Source organism: Neoarius graeffei, chromosome 13 (assembly GCF_027579695.1).
Source record: "Neoarius graeffei isolate fNeoGra1 chromosome 13, fNeoGra1.pri, whole genome shotgun sequence".
NCBI lineage: Eukaryota > Metazoa > Chordata > Actinopteri > Siluriformes > Ariidae > Neoarius > Neoarius graeffei.
Genome location: NC_083581.1, coordinates 74,307,142 through 74,325,647, shown reverse-complemented (window position 1 = coordinate 74,325,647; position 18,506 = coordinate 74,307,142). Strand labels below are relative to the sequence as shown.

At 44.6% G+C, this 18,506-nt stretch overlaps 1 protein-coding gene across 2 annotated transcripts; it reads right to left on the bottom strand.

The window, feature by feature from the left end:
- Positions 1–3,636: 3,636 nt before the first annotated feature.
- On the bottom strand, positions 3,637–8,572 carry LOC132896283 (uncharacterized). 2 transcript variants are annotated; one of them, XM_060937021.1, is made up of 7 exons: positions 8,442–8,572; positions 8,029–8,331; positions 7,555–7,875; positions 7,335–7,394; positions 4,738–4,846; positions 4,534–4,571; positions 3,637–4,013 (listed from the first exon to the last, which is right to left on the bottom strand). In XM_060937021.1, exons 1-6 carry the CDS (start codon positions 8,479–8,481, stop codon positions 4,538–4,540), a joined length of 867 nt encoding a protein of 288 aa, XP_060793004.1. In that variant the 5' UTR covers positions 8,482–8,572; the 3' UTR covers positions 3,637–4,013; positions 4,534–4,537. The 2 variants fall into 2 exon arrangements, with proteins under 2 accessions (XP_060793004.1, XP_060793005.1); XM_060937022.1 differs by lacking the exon at positions 7,555–7,875.
- Between the last annotated feature and the right edge of the window lie 9,934 nt (positions 8,573–18,506).

Here is an 18,506-nt window from a genome sequence, read left to right as displayed (position 1 = left end):
GCACTGGAACTACTGTAGATGTCCTTGGGGTTTGCTGAAACATGAGGGGTCGGGAATAGTTTACCATTGAGCCCACAGTTCAGCTCGGAGTCCTTTGAGAGTAAATGCTTTGGCTTTCGCAACATTCTGTTCCCAAAAGCTGATGTTGTGAAAAAGTCTTTACACAAAGAAGTTTTTCTTCCTTTTGTAGTCTTTTTTTTAACTGTTCTTCCTTGTCGGGACTCTTTGGGGAAAAAGAAGGTATATTCCAACATGTATAATGTTAGGCCACAAACCTGCACCATCCAGTAGTTTCGAGGAATTTTGTATGGATCATGACCACTAATAGACTCTAATTTCCACATATATCTATTCTTTGCTTCTTTCTGATGAAGATTATCCAAGTAATCCGGTAGTAGAGCCTTTTTAGCTGTAGTTTTCTTTGGGCAATAGATGCCAGACATCTTCGCTTGGCTTCAGTATGTGAATAGTATGTAAACAAAGTTCGCTTGTACCCCAGGCATAGGGTAGCGACGGTTGCTAAGGTAAATGTGATGTCAGTGCAAGGGTGCCCACCTGCACACTGAAGCATCATGGTACCAGTGCAGCAGCAAAGTGATTGAGGACATTTGTTGTGATTGGGGATTTCCCAGTGGCATTTCCGGTCTGCCTGAGTGCATCATGGCAGCAAACCAGCCCAAAACACTGATCTCATCTCATCTCATTATCTCTAGCCGCTTTATCCTTCTACAGGGTCGCAGGCAAGCTGGAGCCTATCGCAGCTGACTACGGGCGAAAGGCGGGGTACACCCTGGACAAGTCGCCAGGTCATCACAGGGCTGACACATAGACACAGACAACCATTCACACTCACATTCACACCTACGGTCAATTTAGAGTCACCAGTTAACCTAACTTGCATGTCTTTGGACTGTGGGGGAAACCGGAGCACCCGGAGGAAACCCACGCGGACACGGGGAGAACATGCAAACTCCGCACAGAAAGGCCCTCGCCGGCCACGGGGCTCGAACCCAGGACGTTCTTGCTGTGAGGCGACAGTGCTAACCACTACACCACTGTGCCGCCACCCAAAACACTGATTTTCCTTCAAAATATGCCCCAAACATCGCAAGGTAGAAATCTGACATGATTTTTCAGCGAGTGATGGAGCAAATAAATAGCGTGTCGGCAAATTTAAAGTGTGTCGGCATGAAATTAAAGCGTGTCAGCCCCGACACGCAAAAGCGCTCTGGGGAAAACATTGCAACACCCAGCAGCTGGGTAAGATTAGAAGTCTCATTATATTATTTTTCGAGTCACATTATAACTGTCTTTATTTTTTTATTATTATTATTTCAGCTGTCAGTAAAACAGACATGGGAATTCCACTGTTCCATCCATCTTGCAGTAATGTCAGACTCCTGAATATAGCACTCAGATAATTATTCTATGTTAGACAGTAAAACAGGCAGGAAACTGAACTTCTGGGTTTAGGAGGACAGAGTTATTTTATATTGATATAGGAAAGTTTTATTTTATTATTATTATAAGCTTTATTTAACCAGGTTTGTCTCATTGAGATCGAAGATCTCTTTTACAAGAGAGACCTGGCCAAGAATGGCAGCACAAAAAAAAAAAAGTTTCAACACATTGTCACATTAGACATAGACATAAAAAAAAATACAAATAAACAGTTGAATTTACAAAAACAGGTCAAGCTCAAATAAGACATTTCCATTCAAATAAAACATTTGCACTCATGAAGTCTTGATACAATGGGATTTATCATGGACTTAAATACATTCAGAGATACCAGATTTTGGAGTTTGAGCTCTGACTGCAAATTATTCCATGTAGTTGGAGCAGAAAACCTAAAAGCTTTCTTTTCCATTTCTGTTCTAACCCTAGGAACAGTAAAATGTAAAAAGTCCAGAGAACGAAGACTGTAGGCTCTATTATTCAGGATTAAAAGAGATGATAAATAAGATGGAATCATCTCAAGGATAGCCTTGTAGATAAAGACATACCAATGGCTGAGCCAGCACGCATATAAAGATGGCCAATTTACTTTAGTGTATAAGACACAGTGATGAGTTAGAGCTCCACAGTTTATGATAAACCTCAGAGCGCCATGATACACACTATCCAGCACGTGGAGGCATTGAGCGGAGCTGCGGAGGCATTCATATATAACACATCACCATAATCAATTTGGAAAAAAGGTCAGCTCCACCAATTTCCATTTCACCCCAGAGGAAAAACAAGACTTATTTCGAAAATAAAATCCAAGTAAAACCTTCAGCTTCTTAGCAGTATACAGAATATGTGCCTTAAAAGACAAGTGGTCATCAATCAAGAACCTCAGATATTAAGTAGATACAAGTTCAATTTGTTGACCATTACTGGTGACAATGACAAACTGATTTGACCTTGCTGATTTTGAATTAGTGAAAAACATAAGTTTTGTTTTATCAGCATTTAGAACAAGTTGCAATTGGCAGAGTTGTTCTTGTGCTCTATTAAACGCATTCTGCATATATGCAAACACTTCTAAGGCCGTGGGTGCAAAGCAATATCTGACTGTGTTGTCAGCATCAAAATGAAAGGCTGCATTTGGAATATTCACTCCAATATTGTTTATATACAAGGTAAATAACAAAGGGTCTAATACTGAGCCTTGTGGCACCCCCTTGTGGACAAACTGAACCTCAGAAGAAACACCTTCTAACTGGACAGCCTGGGTTCTGTCTTTAAGATAGTTTGCAAACCATCCAACTGCATGTACAGAAAACCCAACTGCTGTAAGACGTTCAGTCAAAATGTTATGGTCCACGGTATCAAAAGCCTTAGAAAAGTCTATAAAAAGAGAAAGACAGCACTGTTTATTATCTAAGGCTTCTGTAATATCATTTATAACCATTAAGGTTGCAGTAATGGTGCTATGTTTTTTGCGAAACCCTGACTGGGAAATCGATAAAATAGAATTAATTGCCAGGTATTCTTTTACTTGTTGACTGACAAGGAATTCAAGTACCTTAGCCAGAACAGACAGTTTAGAAATAGGCCTGTAATTGTTTAAGATAGTTCTCCTCCTTTCAAGAGGGGGATAACAAACGCAGATTTCCAGACTTTGGGAATTGCACTGGTCAACAAACTAAGATTAAAAATGTAACACAGTGGAACAGCTACAATTTCAGATGCCAATTTTAAAAAGAAAGGCTCCAAATTATCTGGTCCTGGTGATTTTTTAGGATCAAGGTCTTTTAGCGCTTTAGTGACCTCTGCTATAGAAAAAGGGGTGAAATTAAAAGCCTGAGCATTGCCAGCGGCCCTATCAACCTTTGAAGGGTCATTAGAGGACTTGTCACTAGGGGAGGGTTGTTTGAAAGGGTTTTTAGAGTTAAACAAAAACCCAGAAGAAATAAAATGTTTGTTAAAACAATTTAATATGCCTGTTTTGTCAGTTACCCTGCTACCATCAATCAGCATACTGGAAGGGAGACTAACTGAGTTAGAGGTGGAAGACAAAGATTTAATTGCTTTCCAAAATTTCTTTGGATTTTTCAAACTTTTAGTAGTCATAGACAAGTAAAACTCAGCCTTCGTATTTCGGAGAAGAGAAGTAAATTTATTTCTTAATTGTCTAAAATAAAGACAGTCAGTTTCCAAACCTGATTTACAAGAGATTTTCATTCACATACAGTATACATCTATTATCATCATTTATTCATTGTTTAGAATATAGCGCTCCTTAAAAAATTTAATAAAACAAAAAGATAATCTTGGCTGGTGGAAGTTGGAGGCAGAATCATATTGAAACTCAAAAAGCATTTCTAATAAGGAACCACATTAAAGCACAGTAGGATCATTCCATGAAGAGTAAATTGTTAAGCACTACGGCTACTACCACTACTACTATTAATAATAATAATAATAATAATAATAATAATAATAATAATAATAATAATAATAATCTGCAGCTGTTACCAGATGGGCATGGATTTATGATCACTATGGTTTTGTCGATCACACTCCTGTAAAGAAAGTGAACACAGGCACACCACAGAACTGGGAGTTACAGTAGGCCATTATGAGGCAACTCATACCACTAAAGACAACAGAGTTCAGCAGTTTAAACAGGAAGTCAAAGGATCAGAGCAGAGTGAACTTCCTCACCATGGATGAGAACTAATAAAGCATTTAGGATTCAGACAAAGGAAAGAAGAATGTGATTGGCTGCTGACATGGTGAAGTTTGACCTGGTGAAGTTTGTAAGGAGATTTTTATTCACAATTTCTGGGGTTTTATTAATGTTGATAATAATATTGGAAAATAATGACTTTAAGAGTGGTAGCAGTTACTCCATGTCAGGCAGCATTTCACCATGCCTTCACTGATTATTTTCCTATTATGGTACATCTCCTAGTGTTTTACTCCGATATTATAGAATTATATCAAATTCTAAAAACCAGCGATGTACTAAAGAAATAGTGCATACACAGTTACTTGGGCAAAATCCAAAATTCACATATTCACACAAACACAATTACTCACGTGTTTATTCTGTTTCCTCTTGAAGGAAAGTGCTGAAACTGTAATCATACACAAAAGAGACACAAAAATGAAAATGTTTGGATTTCCAGACATTACTTTTTTATGTTAGAGAAAACTGTTTGAGAGCACTAATAGAGTACTTCTTAGACAAAAATAGAGCACGTGTGCACACACACATGCAGAGAGAGAGAAAGAGAGAAGAACCTTGTACTGGCTTGTGTTCTCTTGCATCTCAGTTTGTAGATGATCAGTGCAAATCCTCCAATCAGCAGCAGAACCACACAGACACACACACTGGCGATGGCGGTGGAACCTGAATATAGAAACAGAGACAATACAAAACATGAATGGACCAAATGCAACATTTTCATATAGTTGCGGTCAGAAGTTTATATACTGTACACTCGCTATGGGCATGAATGTGAAGACAATATTGGGCTTTCAGTGATTGCTTTGAACTATTCTTTTTCCTGGGAAAGAATGATTGTCTCATCTCATCTCATTATCTGTAGCCGCTTTATCCTGTTCTACAGGGTCGCAGGCAAGCTGGAGCCTATCCCAGCTGACTACGGGCGAAAGGCGGGGTACACCCTGGACAAGTCGCCAGGTCATCACAGGGCTGACACATAGACACAGACAACCATTCACACTCACATTCACACCTACGCTCAATTTAGAGTCACCAGTTAACCTAACCTGCATGTCTTTGGACTGGACTGTGGGGGAAACCGGAGCACCCAGAGGAAACCCACGCAGACACGGGGAGAACATGCAAACTCCGCACAGAAAGGCCCTCGCCGGCCCCGGGGCTCGAACCCGGACCTTCTTGCTGTGAGGCGACAGCGCTAACCACTACACCACCGTGCCGCCCCCATCAGAAATCTTTACTAGAAAAAAAGAACCCAAGGTTTTAGTGCCCTCATGAAGAGAGCTTTCTCCACAAAGAAATAATCCACCAGAGACGCATCTTTTCTGAGTCATGAAGACTTGCATCTAGCCTAACCTAGACTTTATCAAAAGCAGTTATATATCCTGTTTGTCTGTGATGCATACACATACCAATTATTAATTCAGTGGTGCTGAAAGTTCCAAAATGTATTTTAATTTGCCAAGGCCTCTGTACTTCCTGATAGTGATCATGATTGATGACAGCTGGTAGCTCCTCTGTGCCAACATTAAAAGGGTTTGTTTGACAAGTACAAATTATTGGGAGATGTAGCCATTTTGCCAAAATCTGGAAGAAGCCCCAAACTGTCACCCTCAACTGAGAGGACATTGGTTCAAGATGGCCAGGAACTACCCAGGAACCACCAAGACACAGGCCTGCCATGAACTGGAAGCTGCTGGAACACCAGTGTCACTGTCTACAGTCAAGTAAGTCTTACATCACTATGAACTGAGTGGCTGCCATCCAAGAAAGAAGCCCCTGCTCCAAAACCAACAACATCAAGCTAACAAAAGTTTGCAGCTGACCACAAGGACAAAGAAAAGCCTTCTGGAGGAAAGTTTTATGATCAGATAAGACACAGATTGAGTTATTTGGCCACAAAGATCAGAGTTATGTTTGGAGGAATAAAGGTGAGGCATTCAGCCCCAAGAACACTGTCCCAACTGTTAAGCATGGTTAAACAAAATGGATGGAATAATGATGAAGGAGGACTACCTCAAAATTCTTCAGCAGAACCCCACACCATCAGCTACACAGCTGAAACTTGGACACAATTGAGTGTTCCAACAGGGCAATGACCCCAAACACATCAAAAGCTGGTTGTTGACTGGATAAAGTAGGCTAATATTAAGCATTTGGAAAGTCACAAAATCCTGAACTCAACCCTGTCGAAAATATGTGGACTGTGCGGAAAAAAATTCAAGATGTAAGAGAGCGTTATTGTCAGTACATCCATATGCAAGTATACAGTGCATTGAAAAGTCGGGTCCATGTCAGGAAACCAACAAATTTAATCGAACTCTACTAATTCTGCCAAGAAGAGCTGTCAAATATCCAACCAGAATTCTGCCAGAACCTTGTTGATGGCTACCAAAAGTGTCTGGTCAGGATGAAACTTGCTAAGGGACATTTAACCTCACATTAGTTTGCTGTATGCGTAATTTTGACCCTGTGTTGATTTCAGAAAACTCTCAAAAAATCAAAACTTTTGCACTGTGGGTGGTAGAAATGGGCAACTGGACTTGCTTGAAGATTCTTGAAAACATTTCACCTCTCGTCCGAAAGGCTTCCTCAGTTGAACTGAGGAAGCCTTTCGGACGAGAGGTGAAACGTTTTCAAGAATCTTCAAGCAAGTCCAGTTGCCCATTTCTACCACCCACAGTTTACTATGACCTGGATGATTGAGAATCTTCACAGACAAAACTTTTGCACCTTTTTTTTCCAATTAAAATGTATGTTGTATAATCATTCAAAGAAATCACTGAAAGACTAGTATTGATATGGCATTCATGTTCAAGTGTACTGTATGTAAACTTCTAACCTCAACTGTACATGACCATAAACATATATTTTGTAGTATGAATGTCTGTGCAGTTGAGTTACTGGTCAGTTCCTGCTATTTTTGAATGTCTTTGTGCTGGTGTTACGATGTCATGTTGTTGAAGAAGGACAGTAGATTCTGCAGCATCCTGGTTCCAAACTGAGCTAAACTGAGATCAAAGCAGGAACCTTCCAGCTCCACTTTTGCTCCAGTTATTGGTGTCGAGCCCTAACACACTGATGCCCTGCCAGTACACATTTGACATGAATACCGTGTGAAAGACTGAGTTATGTATAATGGGGGAGTTCTTACTGGAACATCCTGCACCAGATGAGATTTCACTTGGTGGTGCTGATGTTGTCATGTAGGTTCCTGTTGGGAAAACAACAACAATCCCTGACACATTACCTGTTTATAATATATGATTTTAAAAAAAAAAGTCATGATTGGGGCAAAGTTAATGCTGTCTGCGTTAGTGAAAATTCTTGAAGTAAACATTGAGTTTCAAAATGACAAAACTAAAGATTTTCACCTGTTACATGCAGCTGAATCTCTGCAAAGTAGCAGTAATACCCTAATTTGTTCCACACTCCAAATAAATAAAATATTCCATCAGTTTCTCTCACATTGCTGATGTTCACACTGATAACTTTAGCACTTCTGTCATCAAAAATGGAGAATCTGCTGTTCTCAGATGTTGTTTGAGTATCAACAATGCGTGCGACATGAGCCTCATCATCCATTGCGATGACATACTTGTTGTTTTTTTCATACTCCCCTGGATAGTTACAGGTGATAGTTAAATTCTGATCAAGGTTAGCATTCATTATTTTTGACGCCCCACAAGATGCATCTGTCAATTATACAAACAAGAAAGCAAATAAATTACAATTTGTAAGCTCAACAACTATGCAATATCTTATTACTGCCTTAATAATGCCTTTGAGCAACAAACAGACATCGTAGATTAGGTTTAACTTGTGAATGCTGTTAAATAATTCCGCACCATTACGAACTGTCAGGCTCACAGTGTAGTTCCTCTGATCCTCCACTCCAAATCTGTATGTTCCAGCATCCTGTGGCTTCAGCTTTCTGATCAACACTAAGAAAACTCCTCCTGCATTTCTATACAGCAAGAATCTTTTGTACTGAACATGTATACTTGAGCTGTGGAAACGTATTATATCATTGCAATCGCTTTGTCCCATCTTACAAATATATTTAGTATGGCTTGGATTCCATTGTATATCAGAGGTTATAATGACACTTCCTCCTGAGAATCCAGTCACATCAAAGCAGTCTACTGGACCTGTCAATCAAAAGAAAATCTTACTCATCTGTAACTTTTTTGAGCTTTTAATATTCTCATAATTCAGGATAAATAACTTTACATGCAGTTATTTAAGAAGAATATCTGACCTGAGATCAGGTAGAGAGTGACGATGAGGAGGATCTTCATCCTGGAATGAAATTCAGCTTCGCTTCACTTCTATTCCTTTACTTCTGCTGAAATTTGCTCTGTCTATGCCAGTTAGGAACGTTCTCCTGATTCTCACTTCTACTTTGTGCTCTGATGGTCTTGTTTTTTGCTTTTCTAGGTCTGTTTTATTAAATCATTTCCTCATTGGTCATGATGCATCAGCAATACAGATCTTCATGAAACCCAATTCTTTCTGACATACTGTTCATTTCATTAAAATCATGTGATTTCCAATGGTGGTGGTATTTCTCTTTCTCTTTTCTATTAACATTTCTTCCTGTGTAATAAGATATGGATAAGTGTCTGAATCCAGCTCTTGAGCTGCTGTAACACCTGAATTTCCCCTCATGGGGATCAATAAGGAATATCTTATCTATCTTATCTTGTTTAACAATTGATGTCCCCTTTTTTTGCAGTAAATTAATACTGTAGTACCTATTTCTACTTGAATCTATTTGATAACTACATAACACTATGTTTCAAACCATTAGAGAGTTTGTTTGTTTCTGTTAGAGAAAATTCATTCACTCAGTCATTCATTCTCAGTAAACAATTTATTCTGGTCAGGTTTGTGGTGGATCCTGAGCTTATCTTCTGAACACTGGGTGTGAGGCCAGAATACACTCTGGATTGGATAATAGTCCATCTCAGAACACCATGCACACTCTTCCACAGACTCATTCACGCCTAGAAGCAATTTAGGATAGCCAATCCATGTATCGGCATGATTTTGGGAAGAAAAATCCAGAGGAAATCCACATGAACACAGATGGAACTTGCATAGAAACTCCACACAAACAGTAACACATGCTCATGATTGAATCAGGAACTGTGGAGCTGTGAGACGCCAACACTACCCACCGCAAAACATCGTTCTTTCCATAACAGTTTTTAAAACACTATTTTAATATGATTTGACTGAAAGAAAAAAAAATCTCAACAGAATTTTTCAATCATAGCTCTTAAAAATAAAAAAAAATATATCAAAGCTTGGTACACTGTCAGAAATAGAGTTACAGTAGGAGTCCATTTCTGTCCCCCAAGGTACAGTTTATAGTGATGTACCACCGAGGGCTCATCATTGGACCTTTGAAGGCAAAAAAATAGGTCCATATATGTTCCCAAGCAAAAAATAAAGGGTACAAATGAATACCATAGAGGGTACTGCCCCAGTGACAAGCCATTGTACCCCTAAAGGTACAATAATTTACTTTAATTTCTGAGAATGTATATTTGACTCGTTCCTGTGGTTTTGATTTATATACTGGCATCTTATAAATAAATAATAAATAAACCTAATTTAATATTTTTGAAGATCTTTTCAGTAGTTCCTGGGATACTGTCAGTAATGGCGGAGAAAACATGAGTTCTGGACAGCATTCAAACATGGCCACTCCAGACTACAAACTCCAAGTCACAGTGCCCTCTGTCACCTGATTATTAATCACACCACCTGCATCTTGTTTAGCAGTCAGCCCCTTGTCTATATAGGTAAGCTCAGCTCTCACGCCACATACTGTAAGTGCAAAGTATTGTTTCGTGTTCTCTGCTAGCATACCAAGCCGTTTGATTTCCACCTGTCTCTCAGTGTATGACCTGTATTCCCATTTCATCTTGACCTCGCCTTATTGCTTATTCTGCATTGCTCTGTTCGCTGGTCGTTCGACCCTTGCTTGTTTCCTGACCTCGCTTCCTGCATGTTGATTTGGATTACAAAAGCATATTCAGAAAGCATATTCAGCTCTTTAGTGAACCAGTGAGTTTCAGTTCTCATCTCATCTCATTCTCATTATATCTAGCTGCTTTATCCTTCTACAGGGTCGCAGACAATCTGGAGCCTATCTCAGCTGACTACGGGCGAAAAGCAGGGTACACCCTAGACAAGTTGCCAGGTCATCACAGGGCTGACACATAGGCACAGACAACCATTCGCACTCACATTCACACCTACAGTCAATTTTAGAGTCACCAGTTAACCTAAACCTGGGCGGCACGGTGGTGTAGTGGTTAACGCTGTCGCCTCACAGCAAGAAGGTCCGGGTTCAAGCCCCGTGGCCAATGAGGGCCCTTCTGTGTGGAGTTTGCATGTTCTCCCCATGTCCGCGTGGGTTTCCTCTGGGTGCTCCGGTTTGCCCCACAGTCCAAAGACATGCAGGTTAGGTTAACTGGTGGGGTTTCAGTTCTGTAAAATAATAAATGCTGATTATTATTCTCTCGCCCATAGTCAGCTGGGATAGGCTCCAGCTTGCCTGTGACCCTGTACAGGATAAGCGGCTACAGATAATGGGGGGGTTAAAGTGTATTATCCCTTTAATAATCAGAGACTTGCAGCTGTAATTGCAGCAAAGGGTGGCTCTACAAAGTATTGATTTTGGGGGGGTGAAAACCTATGCACACTCCAGATTTCTGTTTTTTTTTTCATCTTAATTATTGTTTGACTCACAATAAAACAACCATTTTCACCTTTAAAGTGGCAGGCATGTTGTGTAAATCAAATGGTGCTAACTCCCCCCAAAAAACAAAAATCAATTTTAATTCCAGCTTGTAATGTGACAAAACAGGACAAACACAAAGGGGGATGAATACTTTTGCAAGACACTGTACACTGAAAGAGACAAAGAAGGCCATCAAGTCTCTTAAAATCAGGCAGCTGGCCTAGTTTGTGGCATTATGCCTGAAGCCCTAAAAGATGGCAGTGAAGCCATGGCTTCTATTGTCCATAGATTTTGTTGTGAGGTATATATCGAGAAGATACCCCCAGTGCAGTGGATCACTAACCTCATTGTCCCCTCACCAAAGTAGGGTGACCTTTCCCTGATGAACAACTTTTAGGGAAAAAACCTAATGTTCATCTGTGCAAGAGTCTACAATAAGATCTTGCTAGATAGAATTCAGTTCACTGTAGACCCAATTCTGAGGCATAATCAAGCCAACTTCAGACATGGGTGCAGCTGCACCCAACAGATCTATATTCTGAGGCATATTATTGAAGGCTTCCAGGCAAATCAGTTACCCTTAGTGACTAACTTCATAGATTTCTGGAAGGCCTTTGATTCCATCAATCGAGACTCCATGTTTGCCATACTTTGTCATTATGGCATTCCCTCTGAAATTGTCAGTACAATAAGAGTCCTGTATGATAAATCTAACCGCGAGCTGGCCTAGTGGTTAGTGTGTCCACCTTTCGATCGGGAGATCGCGAGTTCTACTCGCGGTCGGGTCATACCAAAGACCATCACAAAAATGGTACCTACTTCTGTCTGGCAAAGCACACTGCAATACAGATGCGAGTGGGGAGTCAAACTCATGGTTACCAGAGGACCAGTCCCCCACTGTAACCCTAGCTGTATAGATGAGAAGCCAAGGGCTATGGAAATGGACATTGGCACTGCCCTATGCGCCTTAAGGGTCTGGTTAGTACTGGGACAAGAGACTGCCTAGGAAGACCAGGTTCTGGTGTGGGAAGGACTTATGATGATAATTCTAAGAGTGCTGTGCTAATTAACGGTCAGATGTCTGATGGCTTCGAAGTAACCAAAGGAGTCCTTCACAGTGATGTTCTCTCACCATTTCTTTTCATTATTGATTTGGACTATGTTATGTGCCAGGCCACAAGTAATAATGCTAATGGCAGTTTATTGACCCATCCTAGAAGGCCAACTAGACACCCAGCAAAGTATCTAAATGACCTTGACATTGCTGACAACATCTGCCTCCTAGAATCCTCCCTCAAAAGAGCTCAGGTGCAACTGTCCCTCACTGTGGAAGCAGCAACCAGTATAGGACTCCTTATTAACACCAGCAAAACAGAGTACATGGCCCAAAATTGTCCTGTGTACAAAAATCTTACTATATGGTCAGAAACACTAAAACAGGTCAATGACTTCTGTGATCTAGGCTCCATAGTTACTAGTAGTTTCAATGACTTCAAGTGTAGGAAAGCCCTTGCATAGTCTGCATTCTGGAGCCTCAATAAGAGCTGGTACTCACAGTCAATACCTTTGGACTTGAAGCTCTGCCTCTTTAGAAAAATATGTCTATCTGTTCTATTGTATGGCTGTGAAACAAGGATAATCTTCAAGGACATGGATGCTAAGCTAAATGCTTTCACCACCTCATGTTACAGGATCATGTTGAACATCAAATGCTTTGATAAAGTCTCAAATAACAGAATTTATGATCTCACTAACACAAGCTCTTTGCTTTTGATGGTCATCCTGCACCAGCTCATGTTCCATGGCCATATTTTACACATGGAGAAAGACAAACCCATCAACATCTACACATTGTATGAGCACATTGAAAATATGTGACCTAATATTGACCTAGGTCAAAGGTCAATAGGTCAAAACTATAAGATTCAAGATTCAAGATTTTTATTTGTCATATACACAATAACAGACACGGCGGTTTATTATTGGGTAATGAAATTCTTATTTTGCAACTGCCCAACCAAACTACGCTTACCAAAATAAAAAGAAATATATATATATATATATATATATATATATATATATATATATATATATATATATATAAAATATAAAGTGCATATGGAATGCAAAATATAAAGGTAGAGTGAAAAATGAAGATAACTGTAGAGCTCTCTGAGGTGTGGGTGGAGCACAGAGGACGGCAGGACAAAGCTTCAGGTACAAATCGGCTTTTATTGCCAGACTTTTCAGTGTAACAATACCGTTTTTCTATTTAATACACATACACACACATGCTGTGTTCTTGTCCCGGGAAGAGCTCTCCTCTGCTCTCCCTCTGCCTCCTTAAATAGGGCGCGGTTACTGGGAAGACACACAAACACAGGTTAATTACCATCAGGTGTAGTGATTCTGCCACTCACCTTCCCTGGCTCCGCCCTCCTGTCACAGACCGGCGCTTGACCACGCTCCCGCTGCCACATACCCCCACCGCCCGACTCAGGCCGGGCGCCCGTCTGGCCCGCAGCTGACTCCCCCCCCCCCCTTGACGGGAGAGGAAGTCCGCCACGACCATCTGCGCCCCCGGCCTGTGGACCACCTTGAAATTGAAGGGTTGGAGTGCCAGATGCCAACGGGTGATCCGCGCGTTGGCATCCTTCATGCGGTGGAGCCACTGGAGGGGCGCATGGTCCGAACAGAGGGTGAAAGGGTGCCCCAGCAGGTAGTAATGGAGGGCGAGGACCGCCCATTTGATCGCCAGGCATTCCTTCTCAATAGTGCTGTAGCGCCCCTTACGCACCGACAGCTTCCTTCTTATGTACAGGATGGGGTGGTCTTCCCCCTCCACCTCCTGGGACAATACTGCCCCCAGCCCTCTGTCCGACGCGTCGGTCTGCAACACAAAAGGGAGAGAAAAGTCAGGGGAGTGTAATAGTGGCCCCCCACACAGTGCAGCCTTTACCTCAGAGAAAGCCCGCTGGCACTGCTCCGTCCACTGGACCAGATCTGGCGCCCCCTTTTTAGTGAGGTCAGTCAGCGGGCTGGTGACGTCCGAATAATTAGGTATAAACCTACGATAGTAGCCAGCCAGCCCCAGGAACTGTCTCACCCCCTTTTTGGTCTTGGGCCTCGGGCAGGCCACAATCGTTGCTGTCTTATTAATTTGGGGACGCACCTGCCTGTTGCCCAAGTGGAAGCCCAGATACCGTACTTCCACCCGCCCAATCGCACACTTCTTCGGGTTGGCAGTGAGTCCCGCCCGCCTCAGCGACCTAAGGACAGCTCTCAGGTGTTGCAGGTGCCGCTGCCAGTCATTACTATAAATGATAATATCGTCCAAATACGCGGCCGCATAGGTGGCATGGGGCCAGAGGACCCTGTCCATCAGCCGCTGAAACGTAGCGGGTGCCCCAAACAGCCCAAAAGGAAGTGTGACAAATTGGTGTAAGTTGAACGGTGTGGAAAAGGCCGTTTTCTCTTGGAATAATGGAGTCAAGGGGATCTGCCAATATCCCTTCGTCAAATCCAGTGTCGAGTAAAAGCGAGCCGTGCCTAGTCGATCGAGCAGCTCGTCAATACGAGGCATTGGGTACGCGTCGAATTTAGACACCGCGTTGACTTTTCTATAGTCCACACAGAACCGGACCGAGCCGTCGGCCTCGGGTACCAAGACCACCGGGCTGCTCCTGTCACTGTGGGACTCCTCGACGATGCCCATTTCGAGCATGGTCTGAAGTTCTTGCCGAACCACCTTTTTTTTGTGTTTGGGTAGCCTGTAAGGGCGGCTACGCACTACCACCCCCGGGGGCGTTTCTATGTGGTGCTCTATGAGGTTAGTGCGACCGGGCAGGGGCGAGAACACATCCGAAAACTCGGTCTGCAACTGGACGAACTCCGTGAGTTGGGTCGGGGAGAGGTGGTCTCCACAGGGGACCGGAGAGGTACGTGATGCCAATGTCCCTTTTTGAACCTCCGGCCCCAGCTCCGTCTTCTCCGGAACTACCGACACCAACGCAACGGGGACCTCCTCGTTCCAGAGTTTAAGCAGATTGAGGTGGTAGATCTGTAGCGCCCCGTCCCTGTCCGTTCGCCTTACCTCATAGTCGACGTCCCCGACTCGCCGTGTGACCTCAAAGGGTCCTTGCCACTTGGCGATTAATTTGGAGCTCGACGTGGGCAACAGTACGAGTACCTTACCTCCCGGAGTGAACTCTCTAAGGCGCATGCCCTTGTTGTACAGGCGGGCTTGCCATTCCTGGGCCTGCCGCAAATTCTCCTGAGTTAGGTGGGTGAGCGTGTGGAGTTTTGTGCGCAGGTCCATAACGTACTGAATTTCGTTTTTACTCTGTGAAGGTCCCTCCTCCCAATTTTCTCGCAGCACATCTAAAATGCCGCGCGGCTTACGCCCGTATAGCAATTCAAACAGGGAGAACCCCATGGAGGCTTGGGGGACCTCTCGCATTGCAAATAACAAGGGTTCGAGCCATTTATCCCAGTTACGTGCGTCCTCACTTACGAATTTTTTAATTATATTCTTGAGGGTGCGATTGAACCGTTCAACTAAACCGTCCATTTGTGGGTGATAAACGCTGGTGCGGATCGGCTTAATTCCTAGTAGCCCATACAGTTCGCTCAGTGTTCGTGACATAAACGAGGTTCCTTGGTCAGTCAGAATCTCTTTCGGGATTCCAACCCGGGAGATGACGTGGAAGAGGGCCTCCACAATACTGCGTGCTGAGATATTGCGAAGAGGCACCGCTTCCGGGTATTGCGTTGCATAGTCCACCAGAACCAATATAAAGCGGTACCCTCATGTTGACCAATCTAATGGCCCGACGAGATCCATCCCAATTCTTTCGAACGGGGTCTCGATTAATGGTAGGGGGCGCAAAGGCGCTTTTGGAATGGCCGCTGGATTTACTAACTGGCATTCACGGCACACCGTACACCACTTACGGACATCGCCGCGAATCCCCGGCCAATAGAATCGGGCCATTATCCGGGCTAGTGTTTTATCCTGCCCTAGGTGTCCAGCCATGGGATTAAAGTGAGCCGCCTGAAATACCAATTCCCGGTGGCTCTTTGGAATTAACAGCTGTGTGACTCGCTCTTTTGTCTGAGTGTCCTGTGTCACTCGGTATAATCTATCCTTCATAATAGAAAAATAGGGGAAGGACGGGGTGGCGTTCGGCTGGAGCGTTTGACCATTGATTACTCTCACTTGGTCAAACGCATGTCGCAGAGTCTCGTCTCGCGATTGTTCTAATGGGAAATCCGCGAGGGATTCCCCAATAGAAAGAGGAGGAGCCGGCGGCTCCTCACTCTGTCGCGGAGATGACGTAGACGGCTCTGCGACAGCAGCTCCAGCCAAAGCGACACCGGGACCTCCCCCTGTCAAATGGCAGGACCCACTCTTTACTAGGCGCGTCATTAAACCCTGAAATCCCGGCCAATCAGTCCCCAAAATTAAAGAGTGGGTAAGGCGAGGATTAACCGCCGCCTTCACTATAGATTTTTCCCCTCTGAAAAATATGTGGACTGACACCAAAGGGTAGCTGTGAACATCCCCGTGCACACACAACACCTTCACCCCCTGTGCTCCCCCCAATGCCTCGTCTTGCACCAGGCTTTGGCGGATCGAGGTCTGATTGCAACCAGAATCCACCAATGCCTGATATGTAGCCCCTTGGATACTCACCGGTATGTGATACGCTCCGGCCCGATCGAGGGCAGCTTCTGGCGTGTCGGGGATCTGTACCACCTCCATTGCTGCGCATTGTTGTTGCAGGTGGCCCGGCTCCCCACAGCGCCAGCAAACCGGCCCGGGCTTTCCCTCTGCACCTGTGCTCTGGGGCTCACTCACCTGAGGGGGGGGAGAGACAGACACAGAAGGGAGAAACAGGAGGGCACCATGGGTGCGGTGGGCCGGCTGGGGTGGAGCCGGCCCCCGCCTCCGTGGTGGGGGAATGGGGCGAGGACGGGACACAGAAGGGAGGGGAGAAAGAGAGAGAGAAGAGGAGAGAAGAGAAGACGTCGTCAGTCGTCCTGCTGCCGGAACAGCCGCCAAATGATCCTCTGCCAGTCCTACTGCCTGATCCAGCGACGCCGGGCGGTGGCACTGGACCCACTCCGCGGTTCCGGCTGGTAAGCGGCCGATGAACTGCTCCAGCACCACCTTATCGATGATTCCCTCGGCGTCGCGATCGTCGGCCCTCAGCCACCGCCAGCAGGCGTCCCGGAGTTGCTGGCCGAACGCGAACGGCCGGCCGACTTCCTCCAACCGCAGCGTGCAGAAGCGCTGGCGCTGTTGTTCTGATGTCCGCCCCACGCGCTGGAGGACAGCCCAGCGAAGGTCCGCATAGGCCAGCCGGCAGTCAGCGGGGAGCTGTAGTGCGGCCAGCTGCGCCTCTCCCATCAGGAGGGGGAGGAGGCGCACCGCACGCTGCTCCATCGGCCACCCCGAGGCTTCGGCGACCTGTTCGAACAATGTGAGGAACACCTTGGGGTCGTCCTGCAGGCCCATCTTGGTCATGGTGAGGGGAGACGGGCCCGCAGCCGGGGCGCTGGTGGACCCCGCCGACGCGAGGAGATGCCGGAACGCCTTGCGATCTTCCTGCTGGGCCAGCACCAGGGCTTCGAAGCGCAGCTCTTGCTCCTTTCGGAGCGTGACGAGCGCCTGGTGCTGGCTTTGCTGAGCCGTGGCGAGGGCGTGGACCAGGTCCGTGAATGGGGAGGATTCCATGGGGCTGCGGGGTTGGTGCTCCACCTTTCTCCTGGGTTTCGGCACCACTGTAGAGCTCTCTGAGGTGTGGGTAGAGCACAGAGGACGGCAGGACAAAGCTTCAGGTACAAATCGGCTTTTATTGCCAGACTTTTCAGTGTAACAATACCGTTTTTCTATTTAATACACATACACACACACGCTGTGTTCTTGTCCCGGGAAGAGCTCTCCTCTGCTCTCCCTCTGCCTCCTTAAATAGGGTGCAGTTACTGGGAAGACACACAAACACAGGTTAATTACCATCAGGTGTAGTGATTCTGCCACTCACCTTCCCTGGCTCCGCCCTCCTGTCACAGACCGGCGCTTGACCACGCCCCCGCTGCCACAATAACATTTAAAAAAAAAGGCAAACAAACAATGTGCAAACATAAAGGTGGATATACTGTGCAATGTCTTGTGCAAACTTGCTCATATAATCCATGGCTCAAAGCCTGATGGAAATATAGAGGTAGATGGTGATTATAATCCTTGGTTCAAAAGCCTGATGGCCTGGGGGTAAAAACTGTTTGTCAGTCTAGTAGTCCTTGCTTTCACACTCCTGTAGCGTCTGCCAGATGGTAGGAGCGTGAATAGTCTGTGTTGTGGGTGTGTTTGGTCCCTGATGATGCTCTGTGCCCTTTTTGTGACCCGGGTGTTGTAAATGTCCTGTAGTGGGGGGAGGACAGCTCCACAGATGAACTGTGCCATTTTAATGACACGCTGGAGAGCCTTTCTGTCCTGAGTTGTACAGTTCCCGTACCACACAGTGATGGAATTTGTCAGGACGCTCTCCACTGTGCACCTGTAGAAGT

What these genes read in the sequence shown, in the direction of transcription:
- LOC132896283 (XM_060937021.1), bottom strand. Translation starts at nt 8,481, where the DNA reads ATGAAGATCCTCCTCATCGTCACTCTCTACCTGATCTCAG. An exon ending in ATCTGGTGCAGGATGTTCCA is followed by an intron (nt 4,847 to 7,334) that starts GTAAGAACTCCC and finishes TTCTATATTCAG; the next exon opens with GTTCCACCGCCATCGCCAGT. An exon ending in AGAACACAAGCCAGTACAAG is followed by an intron (nt 4,572 to 4,737) that starts GTTCTTCTCTCT and finishes GTATGATTACAG; the next exon opens with TTTCAGCACTTTCCTTCAAG.